The sequence below is a fragment of the Dermacentor variabilis genome, chromosome 4 (assembly GCF_050947875.1).
Source record: "Dermacentor variabilis isolate Ectoservices chromosome 4, ASM5094787v1, whole genome shotgun sequence".
Classification (NCBI taxonomy): domain Eukaryota; kingdom Metazoa; phylum Arthropoda; class Arachnida; order Ixodida; family Ixodidae; genus Dermacentor; species Dermacentor variabilis.
Window position 1 is genome coordinate 86,317,411 of NC_134571.1, and position 20,001 is coordinate 86,337,411.

At 47.0% G+C, this 20,001-nt stretch overlaps 1 protein-coding gene across 3 annotated transcripts in view; it reads left to right on the forward strand.

The window, feature by feature from the left end:
• Positions 1–20,001, forward strand: part of LOC142579479 (choline/ethanolamine kinase) — a 145,773-nt gene that overhangs the window by 30,671 nt on the left and 95,101 nt on the right. The window contains exon 1 of one of the 3 annotated variants that reach the window (XM_075689708.1): positions 11,484–12,871. The exons of the other annotated variants lie outside the window; for them this stretch is intronic. Within the exon in view, the coding sequence (XP_075545823.1) occupies positions 12,654–12,871 (218 nt within the window). The 5' untranslated portion in view covers positions 11,484–12,653. Of the gene's footprint in view, positions 1–11,483; positions 12,872–20,001 lie in introns of those variants that run through there. 3 annotated transcript variants of the gene reach the window in all.

Consider the following 20,001-nt stretch of genomic DNA (forward strand, 5'->3'; position numbering starts at 1 on the left):
AATCTATCATTAGTGCATTTTCTTTTCTTTTTTGTTTCTTTTGGCGTCGCGCTCTAATTTCAGGTCACGAACTACGTGCACGTATCAGCGTGACATGGCATTCTGACAAGAACACACCGAGCGTAGCGTCTGAAAGAAATGAAATGCACGCAAGATAGGTGAAGGTTGTGGCTTGGTAATACAGCTGAGAGATAAGCCCTAAAGGGTGCAAATATTTTTAGAGCGTACGACAGCTATCGAACGCACAGTCTAAAAAGAAAAAAAGAAAGAGGAAGGTTTGCACTCTTTGGGGGGCTTATCTCGTCCCCAAGCAATAATCATACTTGCACTTGATTTCTTGAACATTGTGCGCTCTCTACTTTCCTGACAAGAATCCTATGTCCCACCGATAACGCACATGCCGTTCGGGACATTTGGTAAGCGAGAGAGGCACGCGAGACAGACGACGATTATGTTTCGGTGACAAGATAAACCTGTAATGGTGCAACGTTTTCTTAGAGTGTTGAGTCATATATGGGGCACTGTATTATAGTAAAGAGCTCATCAGTGCGGAGTAGATTGTTTTTAAATTGTAAAGCTGGCATTTTATACCGGAACCTCGACCTGCGCGATTCGTCAACCATGCCAAACTTCCTGTTCTTTAATTAAACTTGACGAAAACGCGGTGCCCGTGCACGGCTGTTAGTTTCAAACCAAGTGTAAGGGAATGCGGAATAATTTTACTAAGACCGTGTACTGTGACCAATAACAAGACCCCTCTTCTTCATGCTTAATGCATTAACGGTCAGTAAGAAATCAAGTCACTTTCTTATGTAACGTGCTTGAGCTTAACAACTACCAACAAACCTAACTGGGACTTGCATATCAATAATACGTGCACGAAGGCCTACAGTTAAGAAACTGTGCTTTCTTTTTGCGAAGAAAGCGAGAAGGTTCTCCGTCAAACGTTAAGCTTGAGGCACATCGTACACGTGTTGGTACAGTCATGTGCGCTGCTATCGTGTGGGATCCGTGTTATTCCAAAGAGATCGCGAGGATTGTGCTTATTCTGTGACTTGGAGCTGGGTGCGTTTTATCGAACTACTGAGCTACATCATCAGTTTTCAAGCGTCATTATGAAAGACGTCTGGAGCGGGACAAGTACTCGCTTGCTCCACCAAGATGATCGCCACGGCTAAATCATAGCATGCTTGCACAACTGTACCTTGCTAGGACAAAGATTTCTCAAAGATGATTTTTATCAATTATATGAGCATTCCAGGCGCATTTATGCCGTTGGTGTCGCCGTGAGGTTCCGTATAAAGTCCAAGGGTGATAAAATCGTCGCAGCGCGCCGTATGCGGCACCTGCGAGTGAAGGCGCATGAGGGTGGGCCGGGGATCGCGGCTCAGTCTCACGCACGGAGCGAGGGAAAGCGGGGACGAAGCGCGCCGCCTTCCGTCGCGCGCAAGACTTCGGCGGAGGGTAGGGACGGGGACGCGTTCTACTCCGGGCGGCCGCGCGCGCCCGGCCGGGCCGCTGTATCTTGAAAGCCATCTGCGACGGGTGCAGAGTCCGCGTGCTTTCGCGGCGTTGTTTGCGTTGATGCGAGCGGCCGCACGAATGTCAATTCGCTCGCTGCTGCTGCCGCGTTTCCTCGCTGCAGCGTTTTGACAGCGAGTTCCGCGGTCATCGAGTGAGATGTGTTCAAGTTTGTTCGTGTGCGCGTGACAAAGTGCTTGTTAATTCATTTAGTATGCCTATGTTCACAAGTTTACACGGCGGATAAAGCTACTATCCTTACTTCGTATAGCCGTCCACTAATTTTCTATCGCAATCCATGCTTCACCTTTTTCTTAGCACCGTTAATTGAGCTATAGAATTCTGTTCCTGCCTCTGTTGGTGAGTGTAATAATGTTTTAATCGGAAAGCAATAAATGGCCCATGAGCCGAAAATCCGGCGTGGTTGTCGGTGTGACCACACTATGGTACCAAAAGGCTACGAGCCCTCGACCGTTGGTGGGAGTCGAACCCTGCGACTTTTAGTGTTAAGGCGAAGTTAATTGAGACGCAGTTAAATAATATATAGTTAATAAGGCACTCGAACCCGTAACCTATGGCGTTAATTAAGACGGAGTTGATTAAGATATAATTAGTTAAGGCACACGACCTACGTACGACCTTTGATGTTAATTAGGGCGAAGTTAATAAAGAGACAGCTAAGTACAGTAGCGTTAATTAAATTAAAGCGCTAGTACCTACGACCTTTGGGCGTTAATTATGGCAAGGTCAAATTAAATGATTATGGGGTTTTACGTGCCAAAACCACTTTCTGATTATGAGGCATGCCGTAGTGGACGACTCCGGAAATTTAGACCACCTGGGGTTCTTTAACGTACACCTAAAACTAAGTACATGGGTGCTTTCGCATTTCGCCCGCATCGAAATGCGGCCGCCGTGGCCGGGATTCGATCCCGCGACCTCGTGCTCAGCAGCCCAACACCATAGCCACTGAGCAACCAGGGCGGGTCAGAGGTCAAATTAGGACGACTGAAAGAGCATAGGCATTGCGCGGCCGTCGCAAGGCGTTCGCATTCATTCACGTAGGGATAACTAAAGGCCCCTTGAACTTTTATTGTTCGAAAAGCGCTTACAGCTGTACTTCGTGCTACCTCTCCGGCTTGGGCAGCGTAGCTGCCTGCTGTGTTGTAAAATAAGTAAATAAATAAATAGATAGCTAAATAAAAAAAATGCTATATTTATTTTCTATGCTGCCACTCTCTTTCCGAGATCATATACAGCTGTGCGTACAGACTGTACATGCAGGTATAATAATACCTCAGCACCACATGGGGGCAAAACAGAAACAGGAATCCAATGCAGTGACACTCATCACAAAGGCATAAAAGCTAAAGGTACACACAATGAATTTCCTTACTTATATTTAGGAATGAATGCCGAGCTGAAATTCTGTGAACAACACACTTGTAACGCCTATAACTTATACACACTTGTAATGGAAATAATATACAAAGTGCACATTTTTAACCTTAGATAACACAAAGTAAGCAACAACAAAAAGATAACAGATATCATACATGAAATGGCGTAGTGCAGAGGCACATGACAGCAAACCTGAAAGCACTTCTAAATCTTCTAAAGCAATCACAATGATATATCTTCAAATACCAGGCATTCTTTCTTTAAATTATACATTACCTTGTCAATTGCCTGTGGCACATAGCACCACTCTGTTCCTCGAGCTGGATGCCTTGAAGAGGGAAACATTACTTGCGCGATAGATGAATATGCACAGCGGCCTAATTACGAAAATCTCACAAATCAAGTTTTTAACAAAAAAATATTCATGAGCCATTCCACTCTGTGAAGGTGGAGGACCAGCGAAGCTGCGTAGCACACGGCAAAGAGGTGGCACAAAATTTTGAACAAAGGTGCCAGCACATTTATTGTCTTGATCGGTGGTACGTCATCATGACGAAAAGTACGCGCACATCTTTATTTTTACACGTCCGCACTCATGCGTGTTTTCATTTCACGATATATTGAGGCAAAGAATATGAGACCGAAATCACCACACCCACTGGGAACGGGCCAGTGCCGTCAGCGCCTTCGGAGAGGGAGGGGCAGGCAGTGTGGTAACGCTGGCATGATGAGCGTCGACGGAGCCAGCTGTGGAAGACGACGACGACGACGAGCGCTCGAACAGCGGCACAAATTCACAGTTCAAATCTTACTATTATTATTCATAATTTACCTTACTCAAGTTTAAGTATATCCTTTTTTTTAAACATTCCTATCAACGCAAGGCTTACAATAGTATTGATCAATACTTCATCTCATGTATTCATAGTTTATTTCACATCTTGGTTGATTTGTCTTCCTTTCTTTTTTCGTGTTATTTATTTATTAACTAATTTATTTTATTTTTTACTTATTGAGTCATATTACCAACCGATTCATGGCCTATCCCCCTCAGTGGGTTTGTGCCATTACCTGAGGCTTCATCATCATCATCACCATGAGCCATTGCTAATTATGATAGTTGTTGCTCACGCAGATTTGTTGACGGACACAAAAAATGCACGGAACCCTAGCCATAAACAGCTTCGCTGTAATCACTTTGAGGCACATGTTGAAATTTACACATATTGCAACTTAGTACGAATCATCAGGACGACACCAGTTTACGAAGCGTACGATGAAATACATTGGCGTTCCAGATATATCTTAGGGATCAAGAAAAAAAATGTGTAGAAAAGAATAGAACGGCGCTTTGTTCATACAGGAAATAGGACAACAGTGCATTTTCACCAGAAGTCTGACGGCGCATATTTCTAAACCGGTGCCATTAATTAAATTCTGGGATACCAAAACAAAGATATTATTAGGCACGGTGTAGTGGGGGACTCCGGAACAATTTTAATCGCCAGCAGTTCTTTAACGTGCGCGCAAATCTAAGTACACGAGGGTCCTGGCATTGCGTCCCCATCGGAATGCGCCCGCCGTGGCCGGGATTTGATCCCGCGACCTCGTGCTTAGTAGCTCAGTACCAAAACCACTGAGATACCGCGGTGTAATAATCGGTGCCATCCTCAGAATTCGTTCTAAGTGAATATTCCTTGAAAACTCGCCGGCTACCATGAGTATGTCGCAGTATGTGCTTAAATTAATTAGATAAGAACTTAATTAGAGAAGTTTCTTTAATAAGTCAATTATACATTTCGACTTATTGTGCAAGTAATGTCCACGTCTTCGAGCAATCCAGTTCAAACATTACAATCATGCTACATGCCACAAAGCAATTTTTAATAATTATGTGTAGTCTAAAAAATGTGCGGAAACCATCGACGATGATTGTCAATGTAAGCGAATAACCGACGCTTAGGGATTTCCAGCTCAACAGAAGCGAACACTATCCCTAATGTTGCTGATTTAAAACTTTATTAGGAAGTTTTAGTTAATCATTACTGGACTGTTCGCACACATAATTGCGCGTGAAGGACCATACAGAGCACTGTATATAAATAGTTCCGGACGGACCGCCGCTGGAAACTGAATCTGGCAGCGTTAAACACGCGATCTGTTAAGGGGACGGGGTTTTGTGACCTTCAACGGCGTCTGCTTAGAGCTCAAACCAGGTTGACCATCGGAGAGGGTTGTGCAGGGAAGACGAGCTGATGTAAAAACAAATAACATGTAAGTTTAATCATTAGCATAGCTCGTAACACATCATTGCGGTTGAGCGGTGCGCTCCAAGACAAAAAATACCGAAACGTTCAGCGTGCGTGCACCTGCACGCAAGGGCAGAGAAGATGCGACCACACGTGGCGGCTCGCTGACTTTCTTATACCCTCCACCATCCGGGCAACCTCGGTATCTGTTACTCCCTGGTAGAGGGCCTTGTCAGGACACGTCGGGTCAACCTATACACGAAGAGTTGTGGGAGGAAAACCACTCCTTGGCGTAGAGGGGGTGAACTTAAGCCACGTCGGGTCAACCCACACAGAAGCTTATGGGAGCGAAACCCCTCCTTGGCGTAGAGAGGTTGAACGTAGGACAGAGAGGAGTAAGATATGCACATTCCGCGCATAATCCCGTCGCACACAGCCGACGGAGAAGTCCTACTCATGTTGACGAGCTTTTTATGTTTCATGTTGAAGTCTTTTTCAGTTTTTCATGTTGACGAGCGGGACGATTAGGCATGCCCTGTCCCAGGCGTTTGGCATCTGATCCGTTCATTACCGCAAAAAGTGAACCGTAACAGACCCCTCTCGTGCGAGGCCAGTTTAGCTGGGCTCTTTGAGGAATTATGAGGAGCTGCCTGGGATATTATCGGCCTTAGTGAGATTACAAGGACTGATGAGGCTTATACAGTGCTGACTAACTGCCACACCCTCTGCTACACAGGTTTTCCAGATGAGAGAGAATGAGGGCAGCAGATCTCATCCATAAGGACGTAGCGGGCAACATTGATCAATTCTAGAACATATTAATGTTCTAGAATTGGTCTAGGATAGCAGTCGTCGTAGCAAAGCTGAACAGGAGGTGTAGAATAAAGCCTACGCTCCAACCTCCAGCCATGATGATGAAGAAGCAGAACAGCTTTATGAAGATGTTGAATCAACCCTGAAAAAGGTGTAAACTTAGTATACAGTAGTCACGGGTGACTTCAATGCAAAAATATGGAAAACAAAGGCTGTGAAACAAGCAGTTGGCAACTACTTCATTGACTCACTTGAGGAGTGATGTTGCTATAGAATTCGCGGAAAGGAATAGACTTCGAATAATGAATAAATTCTTCAGGAAGCGTAGCAACAGGAAGTGGACCTGGAAACGCCATAACGGAGAAACAAGAAATGAAATAGATTTCATTTTCTCTGCCGATCCCAGCATAGTGCATGATGTAGAAGTGTTACCCAGGGTAAAGTTCAGTGACCATAGGTTAGTGAGGTCTAAGACTTCTCTCGATTTGAAGAGAGAAACAGCAACATTAGTCAAGACGAAACAGGCCAACCTAGACGCAGTAATAGTAAAAGATGACCAATTCAGGCTGGTGCTTGCAAACAAATATGCAGCATTCGAACAGAGAGATGATGACTTACAGAGGTAATTAATGAAACCTTAACTAAGGTGATTTCAGAAGCAGCAATTGATGTGGGAACAAAGACACTCCGGTAACCAACAGGTGAGCTCTCCGAAGTAACAAAGGACTTGATAAAGAAGCTACAAAGCACGAAAGTGCCTAACTCATAAGAACGGATAGAATTCGCTGAACGGTCAAGACGGATCAACGAGAAGAAAGTAAGGGATATTCGAAATTATAACGCGGGAAAGGTTGAGCAAGCATAAAGAAATGGCCGCAGCATGAAATCAGCGAAAAGAAAACTTGAACACTTGGCAAGATGTATGCGCTTAAAGATAAGCAGGATAATGTCACCAGCAATTTGGATGATATAGCAAAATCAGTCGAAGAATGTTATACTGACCTGTATACAGTACGCAGAACAGCCACGCAGCCTTCATTGGAAGTAGTGATGTACAGGATACAAAAGCTCCTTCTATGACTAGTGATGAAATTAGAAGGGCCTTGCAAGACATGAAACAGGGAAAAACGGCAGGAGAAGATGGAATAACAGTTGGTTTAATCAAATATGAAGGAGATATAATGCTTGGAAAACTAGCGGCCCTTTATACCAACTGTCTCACGACTTCAAGAGTCCCAGGGAATTGCAACATTGCCAAGATTATACTAATCCGCAAAAAGGGAGTCGTTAAAGAATTGAAAAATTATAGGCCCATTAGCTTACTTCCAATGTTGTACAAAATATTCACCAAGATAATTTCCAATAGAATAAGGGCTACACTGGACTTCAATCAAGCAAGAAAACAGGCTTGCTTCAGGAAGGGATACTCTACAATGGATCACGTCCATGTCATCAATCAGGTAACAGAGAAATTCGCAGAATACAATCGGCCTCTCCATATAGCCTTCATAGATTAAGAAAAGACGTTTGATTCAGTAGGGATGCCAGCAGTCATGGAGGCATTGCATAATCAAGAAGTACAGGAGGCGTACTTGAATATCTTGGGAATTATTTACTAAGATTCCACTGCTACCTTGATTTTCCAGGAGAAAAGTAGAAAAATACCTATAAAGAAAGAGGTCAGGCAAGGAGACACAATATCTGCAATGTTATCCACTTCATGCTTAGAAGTATTCAAGCTGTTAGCCTAGGAAGGCCGAAGAGTGAGGATCAATGGCGGATATCTCAGCAACTTTCGGTTTGAGGATGATATTGTCCTGTGCAGCAACACTGGGGACGAATTGAAACACGTTACTGAGGACCTTAAACGAGAAAGTGTGAGTGAGGTTGCATATTAATATGCAAAAAACAAACAAAGATAATGTTCCATAGCCTGGCAAGGGAACAAGAGTTCATCAGGATCGCCAGTCAGCCTCTAGAGTCTGTAGATGAGCATGTTTATCTAGGCCAATTACTCACAGGGTCCTGAGAAGGAAATTTACAGAAAAATGAAAAGTGGTTGGAGTGCATACCGCACACATTACAAAATTCTGACTCAGAGCTTACCGCTGTCGATGAAAAGAAAAGTGCACCGTCATAGCATTCTACCGGTGCTAACATATGGGGCAGAAACTTGGAGCATAACAAAGAAGCTTGAGAACATGTTGAGAGCCGCGCAAAGAGCAATGGAACGAAAAATGTTTGGCGTAACGTTAAGAGACAGGAAGAGAGCGGTGTGGATCAGAGGGCAAACTGGTATAGCCGATATTCTAATTGAGATTTAGAGAAAAAAAATGGAGCTGGGCAGGCCATGTAATGCATAGTGTAGTAACCGTTGGACCATTAGAGTTACAGAATGGGTGCCAAGGAAAAGAGAACGGAAACGCAGTCGAGCACGGCCGAAAACTAGGTGGGGGGATGAAATCATTAAATTTGCAGCCGCAAGTTGGATTCAGCTAGCGCAAGACAGGTAAAATTGGCGATCGCAGGGAGGGGCCTTCGCCCTGCAGTGGCCATAAAAATTTGATGATGATGATGATGATGATGATGATGATGATGATGATGATGATGATGATGAAGAAGAAGAAGAAGAAGAAGAAGAAGAAGAAGAAGAAGAAGAAGAAGAAGAAGAAGAAGAAGAAGAAGATAGTATTAGTGTACCTCGCATAGATTCTAAATTAACAGCCATGATATATTGAAACGCTGCGAACGCGGCCGTGATCAAACGGGCGACCGCGAGCTCAGGATCATAACATGCATAGTCACTTGGCTACAGCCCAGTGGCTTTGCGCTTTGCGCTGAAACCTCAGAAACCTCAGTTGGTTTAGGCACTCAACTAGAGGGGCACCACACTATCGTCTGGTGTCCGGCACACGAGCGACTGGCAGGAAACGCTAGGGCAGACCGTATTGCTCGAGGTTTGAACGTCCGAGCAACGGCATGGCCTAGCGACGTCCTTCCACCGAATTCTCGTGACATCCTCCTACAGCAAAGGCAGGAGCGGAGACGTTTTGGACATCCTCACTCCGATTTAAACAGCGAACAGGAGAGGGACTGGCGTCGTATCCAGACGAATACATACCCCAACCTGCACCACCTACACAGAATACACCCCACGAGGTTCTCTGACGAGTGCCCGTGGTGCACAGACACACCCACACTAAAACACATCACATGGGAGTGCCCCAGGAGGCCTCCGCACATAGACAGTCCCATATTACACCAACATCCACTAATGAGGAATAGGCAGTGGGAGGCATGGCTTGCGGACGAGGGTCGGGAGAGCCAGTTGGCTCTTCTGGACCAAGCCCAGCGAGCCGCTCGTGCCAGTGGGGCCCTGGAATAGGGGCTCCAACCATCGTGCCTTATTTTATTTCCATTGAATAAAGTTTTACTCTCTCTCTCTCTCTCTCTCAGTTGGTCCAAATTAATCCGGAGTCCCCCACTATACGGCGTGCCTTATAATATAGTTTTCATTTTGACACGTGAAACCACAGGTTTCTTTCCTTCTTCTATTAGCTATTTAGCTTATAGTTGATGCAAGTGTAACATTGACAGATAGGCATAATTAGAATGAAAAGCATCCGGCCAAACAACACACTTCACAGGAGCGAACTGCTTCGTCAATACTGGCTCTTAGTTCCAACCGTACCACGATTGGACGGCGCGCGTTCTTGAATCTGCTCTTGCACACGACTTGGTATGTATGCATTAGGACTGCATTATACGTTAAAATATATGGCCTTGCACCCAGTGCCATATATTGCAACGATCCCTATCCTTTTACACCGATCTCCAACAAGATCCGGCGGTAACTGCCCTCTATAGAGGACCCACTTATCAGAGCCAGTCTAAACATCTGGCGCGAAGCTTTGTGCAGTACGGCCATTCACTGTCCGGCAATTACGGGCCCTGTAAATCATAGCCTGTTAGAATGAAGGACGCCTTTCTTTGCACTGTGCTGAAGCCAACGAGCGAGAGCACATTACATATAGCCAAATGAAATTTCATTCATTTTATTCGTTCATTCATTCATTCTTTTCACTCTTCGTGATTGTCTCGGATGCCGCCACGCCGTTATCAAATTGATATTGATGAACTTATATAGATCGACCGTTACAGATTAACCACTCGGCGCGACTGATGACACAAAGGAAGAAAGGAAAATGAAATTGATTCTTACAAAATGCTGCCCCGGAATCGTGTTTTTTTCTTCTTGCTTTTTATGAGATGACACGCTCAACTCAACTCGCCCATCTTTCTACCTTACTGTTCAACTTAATGCGACGTACTGTATGTGTAGATTTATGGGTTTGCCTCCCAGGCTATAAGGTGAATCATAGTGGAAGAGAAGGAAACGTTGAAGAGACACGTTACCTGCGGGCGCCCGGTCTGTAAGTCGGACGTTTAAAGTCGTTGTACAATATGTTGAGCACGCAGAAGCGGAAGATCGAGCGCTGTTTTCTGGGCTACTCGATGGGGGCCCTTGCAACCTTCGTTTTCAAGGCTGCTTGCTGGCCGTGTTCTCGGCACTCGCTAGGAAGCAGTGATCTGTAGAACTAGGGTTGAGGATTGGGCGAGTTGGTATTATATTCTAAAATTGGTACAGCGCACCATACAAAGGAAGAAACAAGCCGAGCCGGCCACATAAAGGAACAGAGCGCTGGCTTCCAACTGGTTTATTGCAGTTCTCGCCCCCAATACTATCTGCATGTCGCGAAGCGCAGGTAAGGGATTTACGAGCCGATGCAGCTGGTTCAACGCTCATGTTGTAAATGAGGCCAAAGAGCGAGGCAATGTTCTACAGATCTAAAACTGGTACATCGCAACATACAAAGGAAGAAACAAGCCGAGCCGGCCAGATAAAGGAACAGAGCGCTGACTTCCAGCTGGTCAATAAACCAGTCGTAAGTCAGGCTTCACCGTCAGGCTTTCACCGAGGCGCGCAGGCGGATATGCTCCATAAGATTTTGCAAACCCAGCTAACGCTTACTTCTCACTCGGTGACCTCAATGCCGTCCTCTAAAACATGTCGTCAGGCGAAGAAAGCGACTGAGATCCACCATGCTTGTTGTGAGAGTCACACACGTGGACTCACACAAGGGAGTCGCAGAGTCACGCCTCCATCAAATATACGCTTCACTAAGATCATTTGTCTTGACTTCTGGATAGTCGTTGACTTCAAATGGCGAACCCAAAACCAATCCGTAGTGTCAAATCGGGGTTGGCACATTATATTTAAGTGCTACCAAGCGCTGTGCATATATCCCCATTGCTATGCAGCTTGGCAACGGGAGTCGGGAAAGAAGATGGATAGCTCGATTGTCTTTGGCACCAATGACCGAACTCGCAAGTGGCATACATGTCTGTGGCGTCTATAGGAAAAAAAAAAAAAAACTCAAAGTGCAAGCAGCAGCAAAGCGCGTCGCGCAGCCGCTGTGCCGCGCACGACAGCGACTAGACAGCATCGGGGCACAACGGATGCTCTGACGTACGCCAGCTTCCTCGGTGCGCTTGCATAACGCCCGCAAGTGGTCGTAAATGGGTCGCGATTGGCCATCACGTGCTGCGTAAGGCCAGCGGCCTCCTCGGCCAGCCGAAACCGGCCCGTTCGCGCGTCGTGTGGAAGCGTTCGGGGGGGAGCGCTGACGTCGTCGTTGCCCTGGTGGTTTCGGTCGGTAGTGTCGTCTTTTGTGGGTGCTGGAGGTGCCACCGTGTCGCGTTGAGCGAAACCGACGTGCCGTCGCGCACAGGGCGTCGTCGAAGCGGAAGCATCGCGCGCAGTCTTCTTCTGTGCGCAGCTGTTCAAGACGTCGTTTTCGTCGCTTTGCAGAGAAGCAGCTTGCGGCACGCTCGGTACCCCGGAAGAGAGCCATCGCCTTTCCCATTTTACGGCCCAAAAACTGCCCTGCGCCGCAGGGAGGAAAAGTGGTGCGTGTGTCTGCGCGCTGCTCTGTCGCCCGCTGCAGGTGTATATCTATCTATCTCTACGACTCGGAGTGCAAAGAAGCTGCGGCCACTCACTCGCTCCCTGCTCCTGCGAACGCGGACCCTTGCTTGTTGCTGTGCGACGCGCCTCCATCCACGCCCGAAGAAAGCTGCGCGCTAGCGCAGTCAGTCGCCTAGCGATTAGTGGTGATTTGTTGCACCGCCAACTGGGACACTCCTTCGAGCCGCAGTTTATGGTGAGAGAACTACTGAATCGAGAGATTCGCGCTCACGAAGAATCCGATCTGCACTCGTTCCTTGAAACTGACGTGAAAAAAAAAAAAAACCAGGGATCGGCTTCCTGATTTCAACGTCTCCGTGTCAGTGCTCTGACGTCACCGCGCTGTGAAAGTGTGAACATCGGTAGTGTACCTCCTTGGCAGGCGATTTCGTTGAACAAGGGCGACGCCACTGGGCTCCGGAGGCCGTTCGTGATCAACCATTGCATCCTCGAACGATTGTTTCACAAGCAGAAGTGGAATTACGCCCTGAAAAAGCGCTACAAAGCGCCGTTTGCGCGTCTGCCCATTCATCGGTCACCGTACGCGCTCCGAGTTCCTCGGGTCGTCGCCGTCGCCGCCGCTGCTGTTTGCTGCATCGCGCGCGTCCTTGACGCTTCCTCGCCCCGTGTTCGAGCTCGCCATGGGTCCGGTAGCGGAAGCGCTGCTTCCCTCTTGGATCCGCGCCGCTCGCCGCGCGTCCGGGCCGAGGATGCCGGCCGCGGTGCGCTTCGTGCGTCCCATCATGGGTCCGTGCAGGCCGACGCCAAACTCGCCGTGGACCGCCGAAAGCCGCGCGCTGTGGGCGTCTGTCGGCGGTGGCACGACGGCCGGTGGCAGCGCAAGGGGCCGTCCCGCTGGGTGAGACGCTGGCGGCGCAGCCATCGACGTAACTATATGGCTTCTAAGTTCACTGTCAAAGGTGCATGCCGTTCGAGAGGCCCAGCTTGCTGCGCTCTCATTCGCGTTGGTACCACTGTGCTAGTTTCCCGCATGGCTAGCGTCGCGTGAGTGTTCTAAACGACGCAGCATACTCGAGATCACAGGCCTCATCGGCCAGCAGTTGTCTTGCACGTTTGCGCCGTTGAGCAGTTACGTAGGTTTCGTGAAGTGAAGCACATAAATGCGGACACTATAAGGAGACGCACAGATATGAGTGACCAGACAACATATAACTATATATACAGACGTGACTTAGTAAAATGTTTATAAAAACGATGGCCTCTTCATGAAATTCTCCTTGCAGAGGAAGTAAGGCACGGATTCCTGTGCGACTCTGAGTGACGGATCGAACGGGTGCTGCAAAGACAGAAGTGTCTTAAAACACAAGATAGCTGTTTAACCAGTTCAGACTATTGCTCTTCAAAAACATTTGTTTTCACACTTTTTGAGCGAAAGGATTAAGTATGGAGCAGTAAATTGAAAGTCAAAGTTTCAGTTTTGATTTCGGGCACATACCGCCGCGCCAATGACGCCATTGTGACGTCAAGAATTCCAAAACATTTTTCTCCTGTTTGCGTCATCGCTGGGCCAAAGTAATTGCAAAAGTCGCGATGTGGAGTTCCCATTTGCTTTCCGGTGCGATGCAGCGTTCTTAAATAGCGGCCTAGCGCATAGGAGACGCTGCCAAAATCCGCTTCGTCATAAAGGACCGGTGTGGGAATTTATAGATAATGTCACCTCTTGTGTTTCATTAGTACGTATATTCTGCTGTACAACGAACTCTCCGGTCAAGAGGGGCCTATTTGGTATTCCAAATACATAATCTACTGATGTGGCACAATTCAATATTTATCTTTCGTTCATTGGACGCCTGTTTTGCAGAAGTGAGTATGACTGGGCAAAGTACGCAGGCGAGCGAAGCGGAAAGTACTAGTAGTATGCCAGAGTTGTTACCATGGACCCTATAACGTAAAACTATTCCAAAATATTTTTATTCCAATCTCCTGACGTCAAATTTGTGTAACCGCCGACGCAAGCACCGGGCGGTCACCCGCAGGGTTGTTTGAACAGACCAATCAAACGCTCTCCTCGTTCATAGGAGGTAGGTCACTTTCGTTTGCTTCAAAAACGAATTACATTGCATACGCTCAGCGGCTTGTCTTATCTAATTGGCGGACAAGAGGAGAGGAGCACGCTCAAGTGGAGAGGGATTTGATGGGGCCGAGCCACTGCAGTGAAAATCGATAACCGGACGAAGAGGGTGGTGCAGGCGTCTGCGATTGGTCCGCTTTCCCTTATTTAACTCGCGGTGGCTGGTCGAAAATCGCGGCGGCATGCAACGAAAGCTTAAGAATGGCGCTAAAATGGATCCTCAGCAAAGAAGAGTTGGCAGAACGAGGTCGTAAGCGTGCAGAAAGTGCTCGAAAACGTTACGCGGCTACGCAAGTTTTATTATACGCCAATAAACCCATGCTTTCCGGTAGGTGCAAGTAGCCAGTGCCTGGGCGATCGGCGGCAGCCATCTTTTATTCATTTCGGAACGGGGCAGCCTGAGGCTATTCAGAAGGAAACTCAGCTTTGTTCGGCATATTAATGCATCTTTAACGTGTACACGTTACTTTGACGCGGTGGTTTTGTGACGTCGCGTGACAGGCAGGTGAAGTGGGTGCAGCCCGAAAGCCTTTGACCAATAGCCGAGGGCTAATGGCGAAAAGGCGTCGATCATAAATAACTATTTTGCTTTTGTTTGGTCAAATCATGCAAAATCAGTCTACATACATCATATCAGATGGGGAGCTATCGCGGTTTTCGTGACGTCCCGTGACAGCCAGGCGAAGCGGGGGTGGTCCAAAAAGTTTTTAACCAATCGCGTAGGGCTGATTGTAGAATTTGAATAGAAAAGTTTGGAATAGTTATGTTATAGCGCCCCATGTGTGCTTGCTCTCTTCGCATTCGCATAAGGCGGCACGCATCTTGCTTCACATCGTGATGAATAACAAAAATGTGTAATCAACTGTATGAACTGCTGCAGAAGTAATGAATCGAAAGTAGCTTTTCTTTCCTTTGGGCGCGTAGATACAGAAAACACACACACATGTACGCCCGGTATGCGGAAACGCAAAATCTGAAAGAACCCAGCTCACGATGACTGTCGACGGCGATGCGTTTATCATTGAATCAATATGGCTACAGAAGGTATTGCCACCGTCAAAACGAGTTATGTGTGAGGCGTGTGTTGCAGCGGTGACTCCCCTTTCGCGCTTCCCCAAAAAGATTCTGCGCCATCTAGCGCCGCCGCCGCGAAGCCTGCACATGGCCTCCGAAATGCGTGGCACGCCGGTGCCGGCAAGCAGGAACCCTTCTGACGTGGGTTCGATTCCGCTCAGCATCACAGAAATTTAAGGTATCTTTTTCGTCCTTGTAGAGAGGGGAAAATTCGCAGCAGCACATAGTTACCCAAGTTGACGTCAAATACGTTCATTGAAGAGCGGGGCGCACCTACTGGCTCGTACCCAGTGGCTCAAGTTGACATCAAAGAGGTTCATTGAAGGCCAGCACAGATCGAGTGGCTCACAACCAGTGCTCCAAGTCGGCGCCAAAGAGTTTCTTCGAACAGTGCCTATCCATTACCGCATCTATAGTGACCCATGTCGGCTTGAAAGAGGTTCGTTGAAGAGTGACACACATGTGTACAGTGGCACATATTCGGTGGCCCAGGTTGGTCTGATAGTCGCTTTCGAACCCTGTTAGCTCAACACTGCTGTGCTGCGGTAACAGGACCGAGGTGGACGGCAAAACGGTTATATACAAACATAGATACGAACATAGATAATTGGGCCCCGAAAAGTGGGTAAAGTACCGTAAGAGTGCCAGCGCATTAAAAGCAACTGTCTGTAGGGCAAGCAACGAAGCTAACAAGTGTGGACCCAATATTAACGCCTAAGCTGCTTCACTTCGTTTGGCTATCGAGGCTTACATGTGGAATTAGCTACAACGTGTTTGCGTATGTGCGATACAGGCGAGCAAGAAAACAAAAAGGAAAAGACCCACTTAACAAATCATCACTGTCATTTCCGGAGAAGTAATAAGGACAATATGAAAAAGGACGCAATCTTACAATGACTACACGTGAAATACACGACTGGGTCAGGACAGCCCCACAGCTTTTCATACCCTCCTTAAAAGTCACAAGCTCCAATTAATGAAACTTATTTTTTGGTACTTACTATATAGAAAAAGCCTTGCACAAAAGTTACGGTTCTCTGTATAACTTGAATGCTTAATGAAATTATCATTAAACAAAGCCGTTAAGAAAGTTAAGAAAAAAAAACGAGAAGACAAACATCTGTCCCTAAGAATTTGCTACTAACTTTACTAAATCTGAATACTCCAGGCGTATATATTAACTTGTTTCCGAAACAGAAACTTTGGATTAGTGAATATTGCAGTATTAAAACCGCAAGCGTTTAAAGCCAATACTCTTTGAGAAAATCTATTATGTGAACGTATGCGAACTATTCTAGAATCAGCCGTTAGTAAAAAAAATTGTCTTTGCAAGATGACAAGTTTTTACTACCTTTCTTAGAAGAAGGAAAGAATCAAGGAAACAATATTTCTTAATTAATTTATTTTTTTGCGAAGCGCTGCCAGCTAAGCAACTTCGCCTCAAACAGAAGACGTATGATGGCAGGCAGCGGCGTCAGGCGCATCTGCTGCTGAGCGCCAGGTCGCGGGTTCGATTTCTTCGCAACGAGGACCGCTTTCCGATGACGGCGGAATGCTGAATGCAAAAAAAAAAAAAATGCAATCGTGCACCGCGCTTTCAGTACATGCTAAAGTTCCCCAGGTAAGCGTAATCCTGAAGGAAAAGTTCGGGAGTAAAAACAAATGCTTAGGAGACCTCGATCACGCTCGAACCGACGGCATCGGAGCTGCTGTTAGTGCTTCGTGGGCGGTGCTGCTGACAACAAGATGATAAAAGTAAAGCGTTAATATACGATGGACGATACGACGCAACTAAGATCAGTTCTGTCAACACCTACATCAAAGATGGCACTTCTGTCTAGCCCGGTATTTTGGAAAACGACATTGCAAAGTTTCTCGCATTCAGAAATTCGGGAAGCATAATCACGGGGTAATAAACACGCTCCTTGAGGACCGTGTCCGTGCTTTCGAGAAGAGGCAGTTATGTATCGACAGGCTGTGTACAGCATAGCAAGAGGACGGAGGTGCTGATATATTAGTATCAGCTGCGGTTGTGTAAAAATTAGACGGGCATTTTTGCATTCAACTCCCATGGCCGAAAGTCGAACCTCTTTCCCTGAGAGACAGAGAGAGAGAGTAAACTTTTATTAGCGAGCAAGCAAAGTGTTCCTCACCCTTGTTGGGCAGTTTCTGCATTCCAGGAAACCGTTAGGAAAGCATAAATTAAAGAAAGGCAGGGCGGTTAATCAGGACTGAGCCCTGTTTGGAAGGCTGCACGGGGGCAGGGGGAAAGGGAGGAAAAAAAAGGTCACGAGAAGGAGAGATTCGAGAGTTTACGGACCACGGAGTCGCAGGCGTAACAAAAATTCTCAGCACTGTGTCGCACACAGTCTCTCAGTACTTTAGGAATTGCAGTGCGCTTCTATGTCTGATGTGATTTGAGAGACCGTGCTCCCGAGAGCTTATTCAATGACGCAGTACGCAAGAGGGGCGCCATACAGGAGCTGACAAACCGTGACAGTTGACATTTTGTTACAAATTGAACGGTCGACGACAACGAATGATAGAACACAAATGGTTAGTGGCGGAAGTAGAAGCAAAATAAATTATTACGAGGTGATTGCGCGAGGAGCCGAGCTGCCCTCTCCTAAAGCCCCTTGATAATTTACCCTCTGCACAGCAGAGGCTCCCTCTTATGTCGCTTCCTCATGACGAATGCCACTCGCCGCGAGCGTGCGACATTCGTCCCCCGCCTTCTCCCATATTGGATGACGAGGGCTCTCACGCTTCGCACCCTGTATACGTCGCACGGTAATTACATATTCGTAATTCGCGTAGCTGTTGCATGGCTACGTATTTGTATACGAGGCGGGCGATAGAGTGGCTCATCCGAGAAGGAGGCCCCGCGAGCTTTCGTTTGAATTTTCAGTCGTATTCCCGTCTCACAGTCCAGCGATGGAAACGCGATATTCGGAGCGCACGGCGGCGGTGGGTGCTTTTTGAACCACCAGTGAGCGCTGGGTTCCCTTGAAGAGCTGAATGCAACGAAAATGCGCAACAAATAGGCTCTCGCTTTCTTGTTATACAGAAGTGCGTCATGCTCGATGTCCCCAGCGCCCATTCTTGGCGCAAATGGTGTTGGCAACCACGCGTATTGCGTTTCAGTCGCTGAGCACTGTAGTACATCGGCGTAACAATTTGCAGAGACGGTCGACGGTCGTCGTAGCGTGTGATCTGAGCACCACGCGCTTGTCTGTTTGCGGTGCCCAAACCTGGTGACGGGAGCTCTAACACCCGTTGGGGCTACTGGCTGGGGCGACGGTGCGCAAAGGCGGGCGTCTGAAACAATCGGTGACAGAAAATGGAGTTCATTTTGGACCCATTGATTTATTTTTTTCCGATTAGCCCCGATATTGCAGGTCATGGAAACCTCAAGACTTAAATGGGAATCGAAGCTTGCTTACGCGCAATGCACGCCATTTCGATATTGCTTCAACGAATGCTACCTATCTTCATCCAGTGACAGTGACTTCGACGAAGACTGGTATCCCTGTTAGCGTTCAGATCTTTTTTTTTTTTCGGTGAATTCGGACGAACAGTTTGTGACTATGCTTTCCGCATTCTTATCGGTAGCACCTTGGCGTTATTAGATATTTTCTGTGCCACCGAGGCCCAGAAAGAGCTACGTGCATTCTGGCTGCTCCTGAAGTTGACAGACTGCAGTGATAGCGACTGTATTGTTTCGATGTGTACCTGCGGATGAAGCGACACCCTTATATAGCCGTTCTCTCTCCTTTCTTTCTTTTCATTCTCTAACCCCCTTCCCCCTGGTTAGGGTGGCAAACCAGACGTGCGTATGGCTTACCTCCCTACGTTCCCTTCACATTTACCTCCCTCTCTTTCTCTCTGTACCATCGCGAGCATAAATGTATAAAAGCATGCATATTGTACCATATTTTAAATATTGCCCAAAATTTTCATTTCTTTTGTACGCACGAAAAAAGGAAAACGAAAGAAAAAAACAATTCCTAAAGCTTCGCATCTCTACCGAACAGCCGACTACCAAAGATGCACCCGTGCAGTTCGGAGCGACGGGAAGAAATTTTCATTACGGCGATCGGTACACAATAGCAGAGGACAAAAATGACACGCGATAGTTACAAGACTCTATTCCAGAATTCAAACCGTATTCGCCGTGTCGAACGCCCACTCCATTTCACGAGAGCAGCCACTCGACGGCTTGTTATCGATGAAAGCGAGATATACACCTAACGCTTGCAAGTCCAGAGCAGACCTCCCCCCACGACCTTCTCGTTGTCGTACCGTCATCTCAACAGCAACTACCCGAGTCAGCTCAAACATAAAGAGGACGCGCGTACACTCGTTTTCCTCGAGTGTTTGTTTCTCCCGCTTGGCCTATCGTACTAGAGGACCTGCCGTCTGTGATCATTGCACAGTGACCGACGTCGATACGGCGAACGCTGGATTGATAAGATAGTGGGCACTGACCTCAGCGTTTCATAGCTGGCGCCGGTGCTGACCCGCTGCCACTCAACTGAAGAAAGCACAACAGAGAAAGAGAGAGGTAAAGAGAAACGAGGCCGGTGCGAGATGATGCAACGACGCGGTGTTAAATTACAAAGCCGCGTCGGCGGGAAATGCATAGCCATTTATAGAGGAGATGTTGTTGTTGTTGTTGTTGTTGTTGTTGTTGTTGTTGTTGTTGTTGTTGTTGTTGCCTAAAAACATGTCTCGTACCTACGAGGGGGATCGGCCACACTGGATTAATTGATAATTACACCCAAGAAAATAGCAATAAAGGGTAAAGGTAGATATTCAAAACG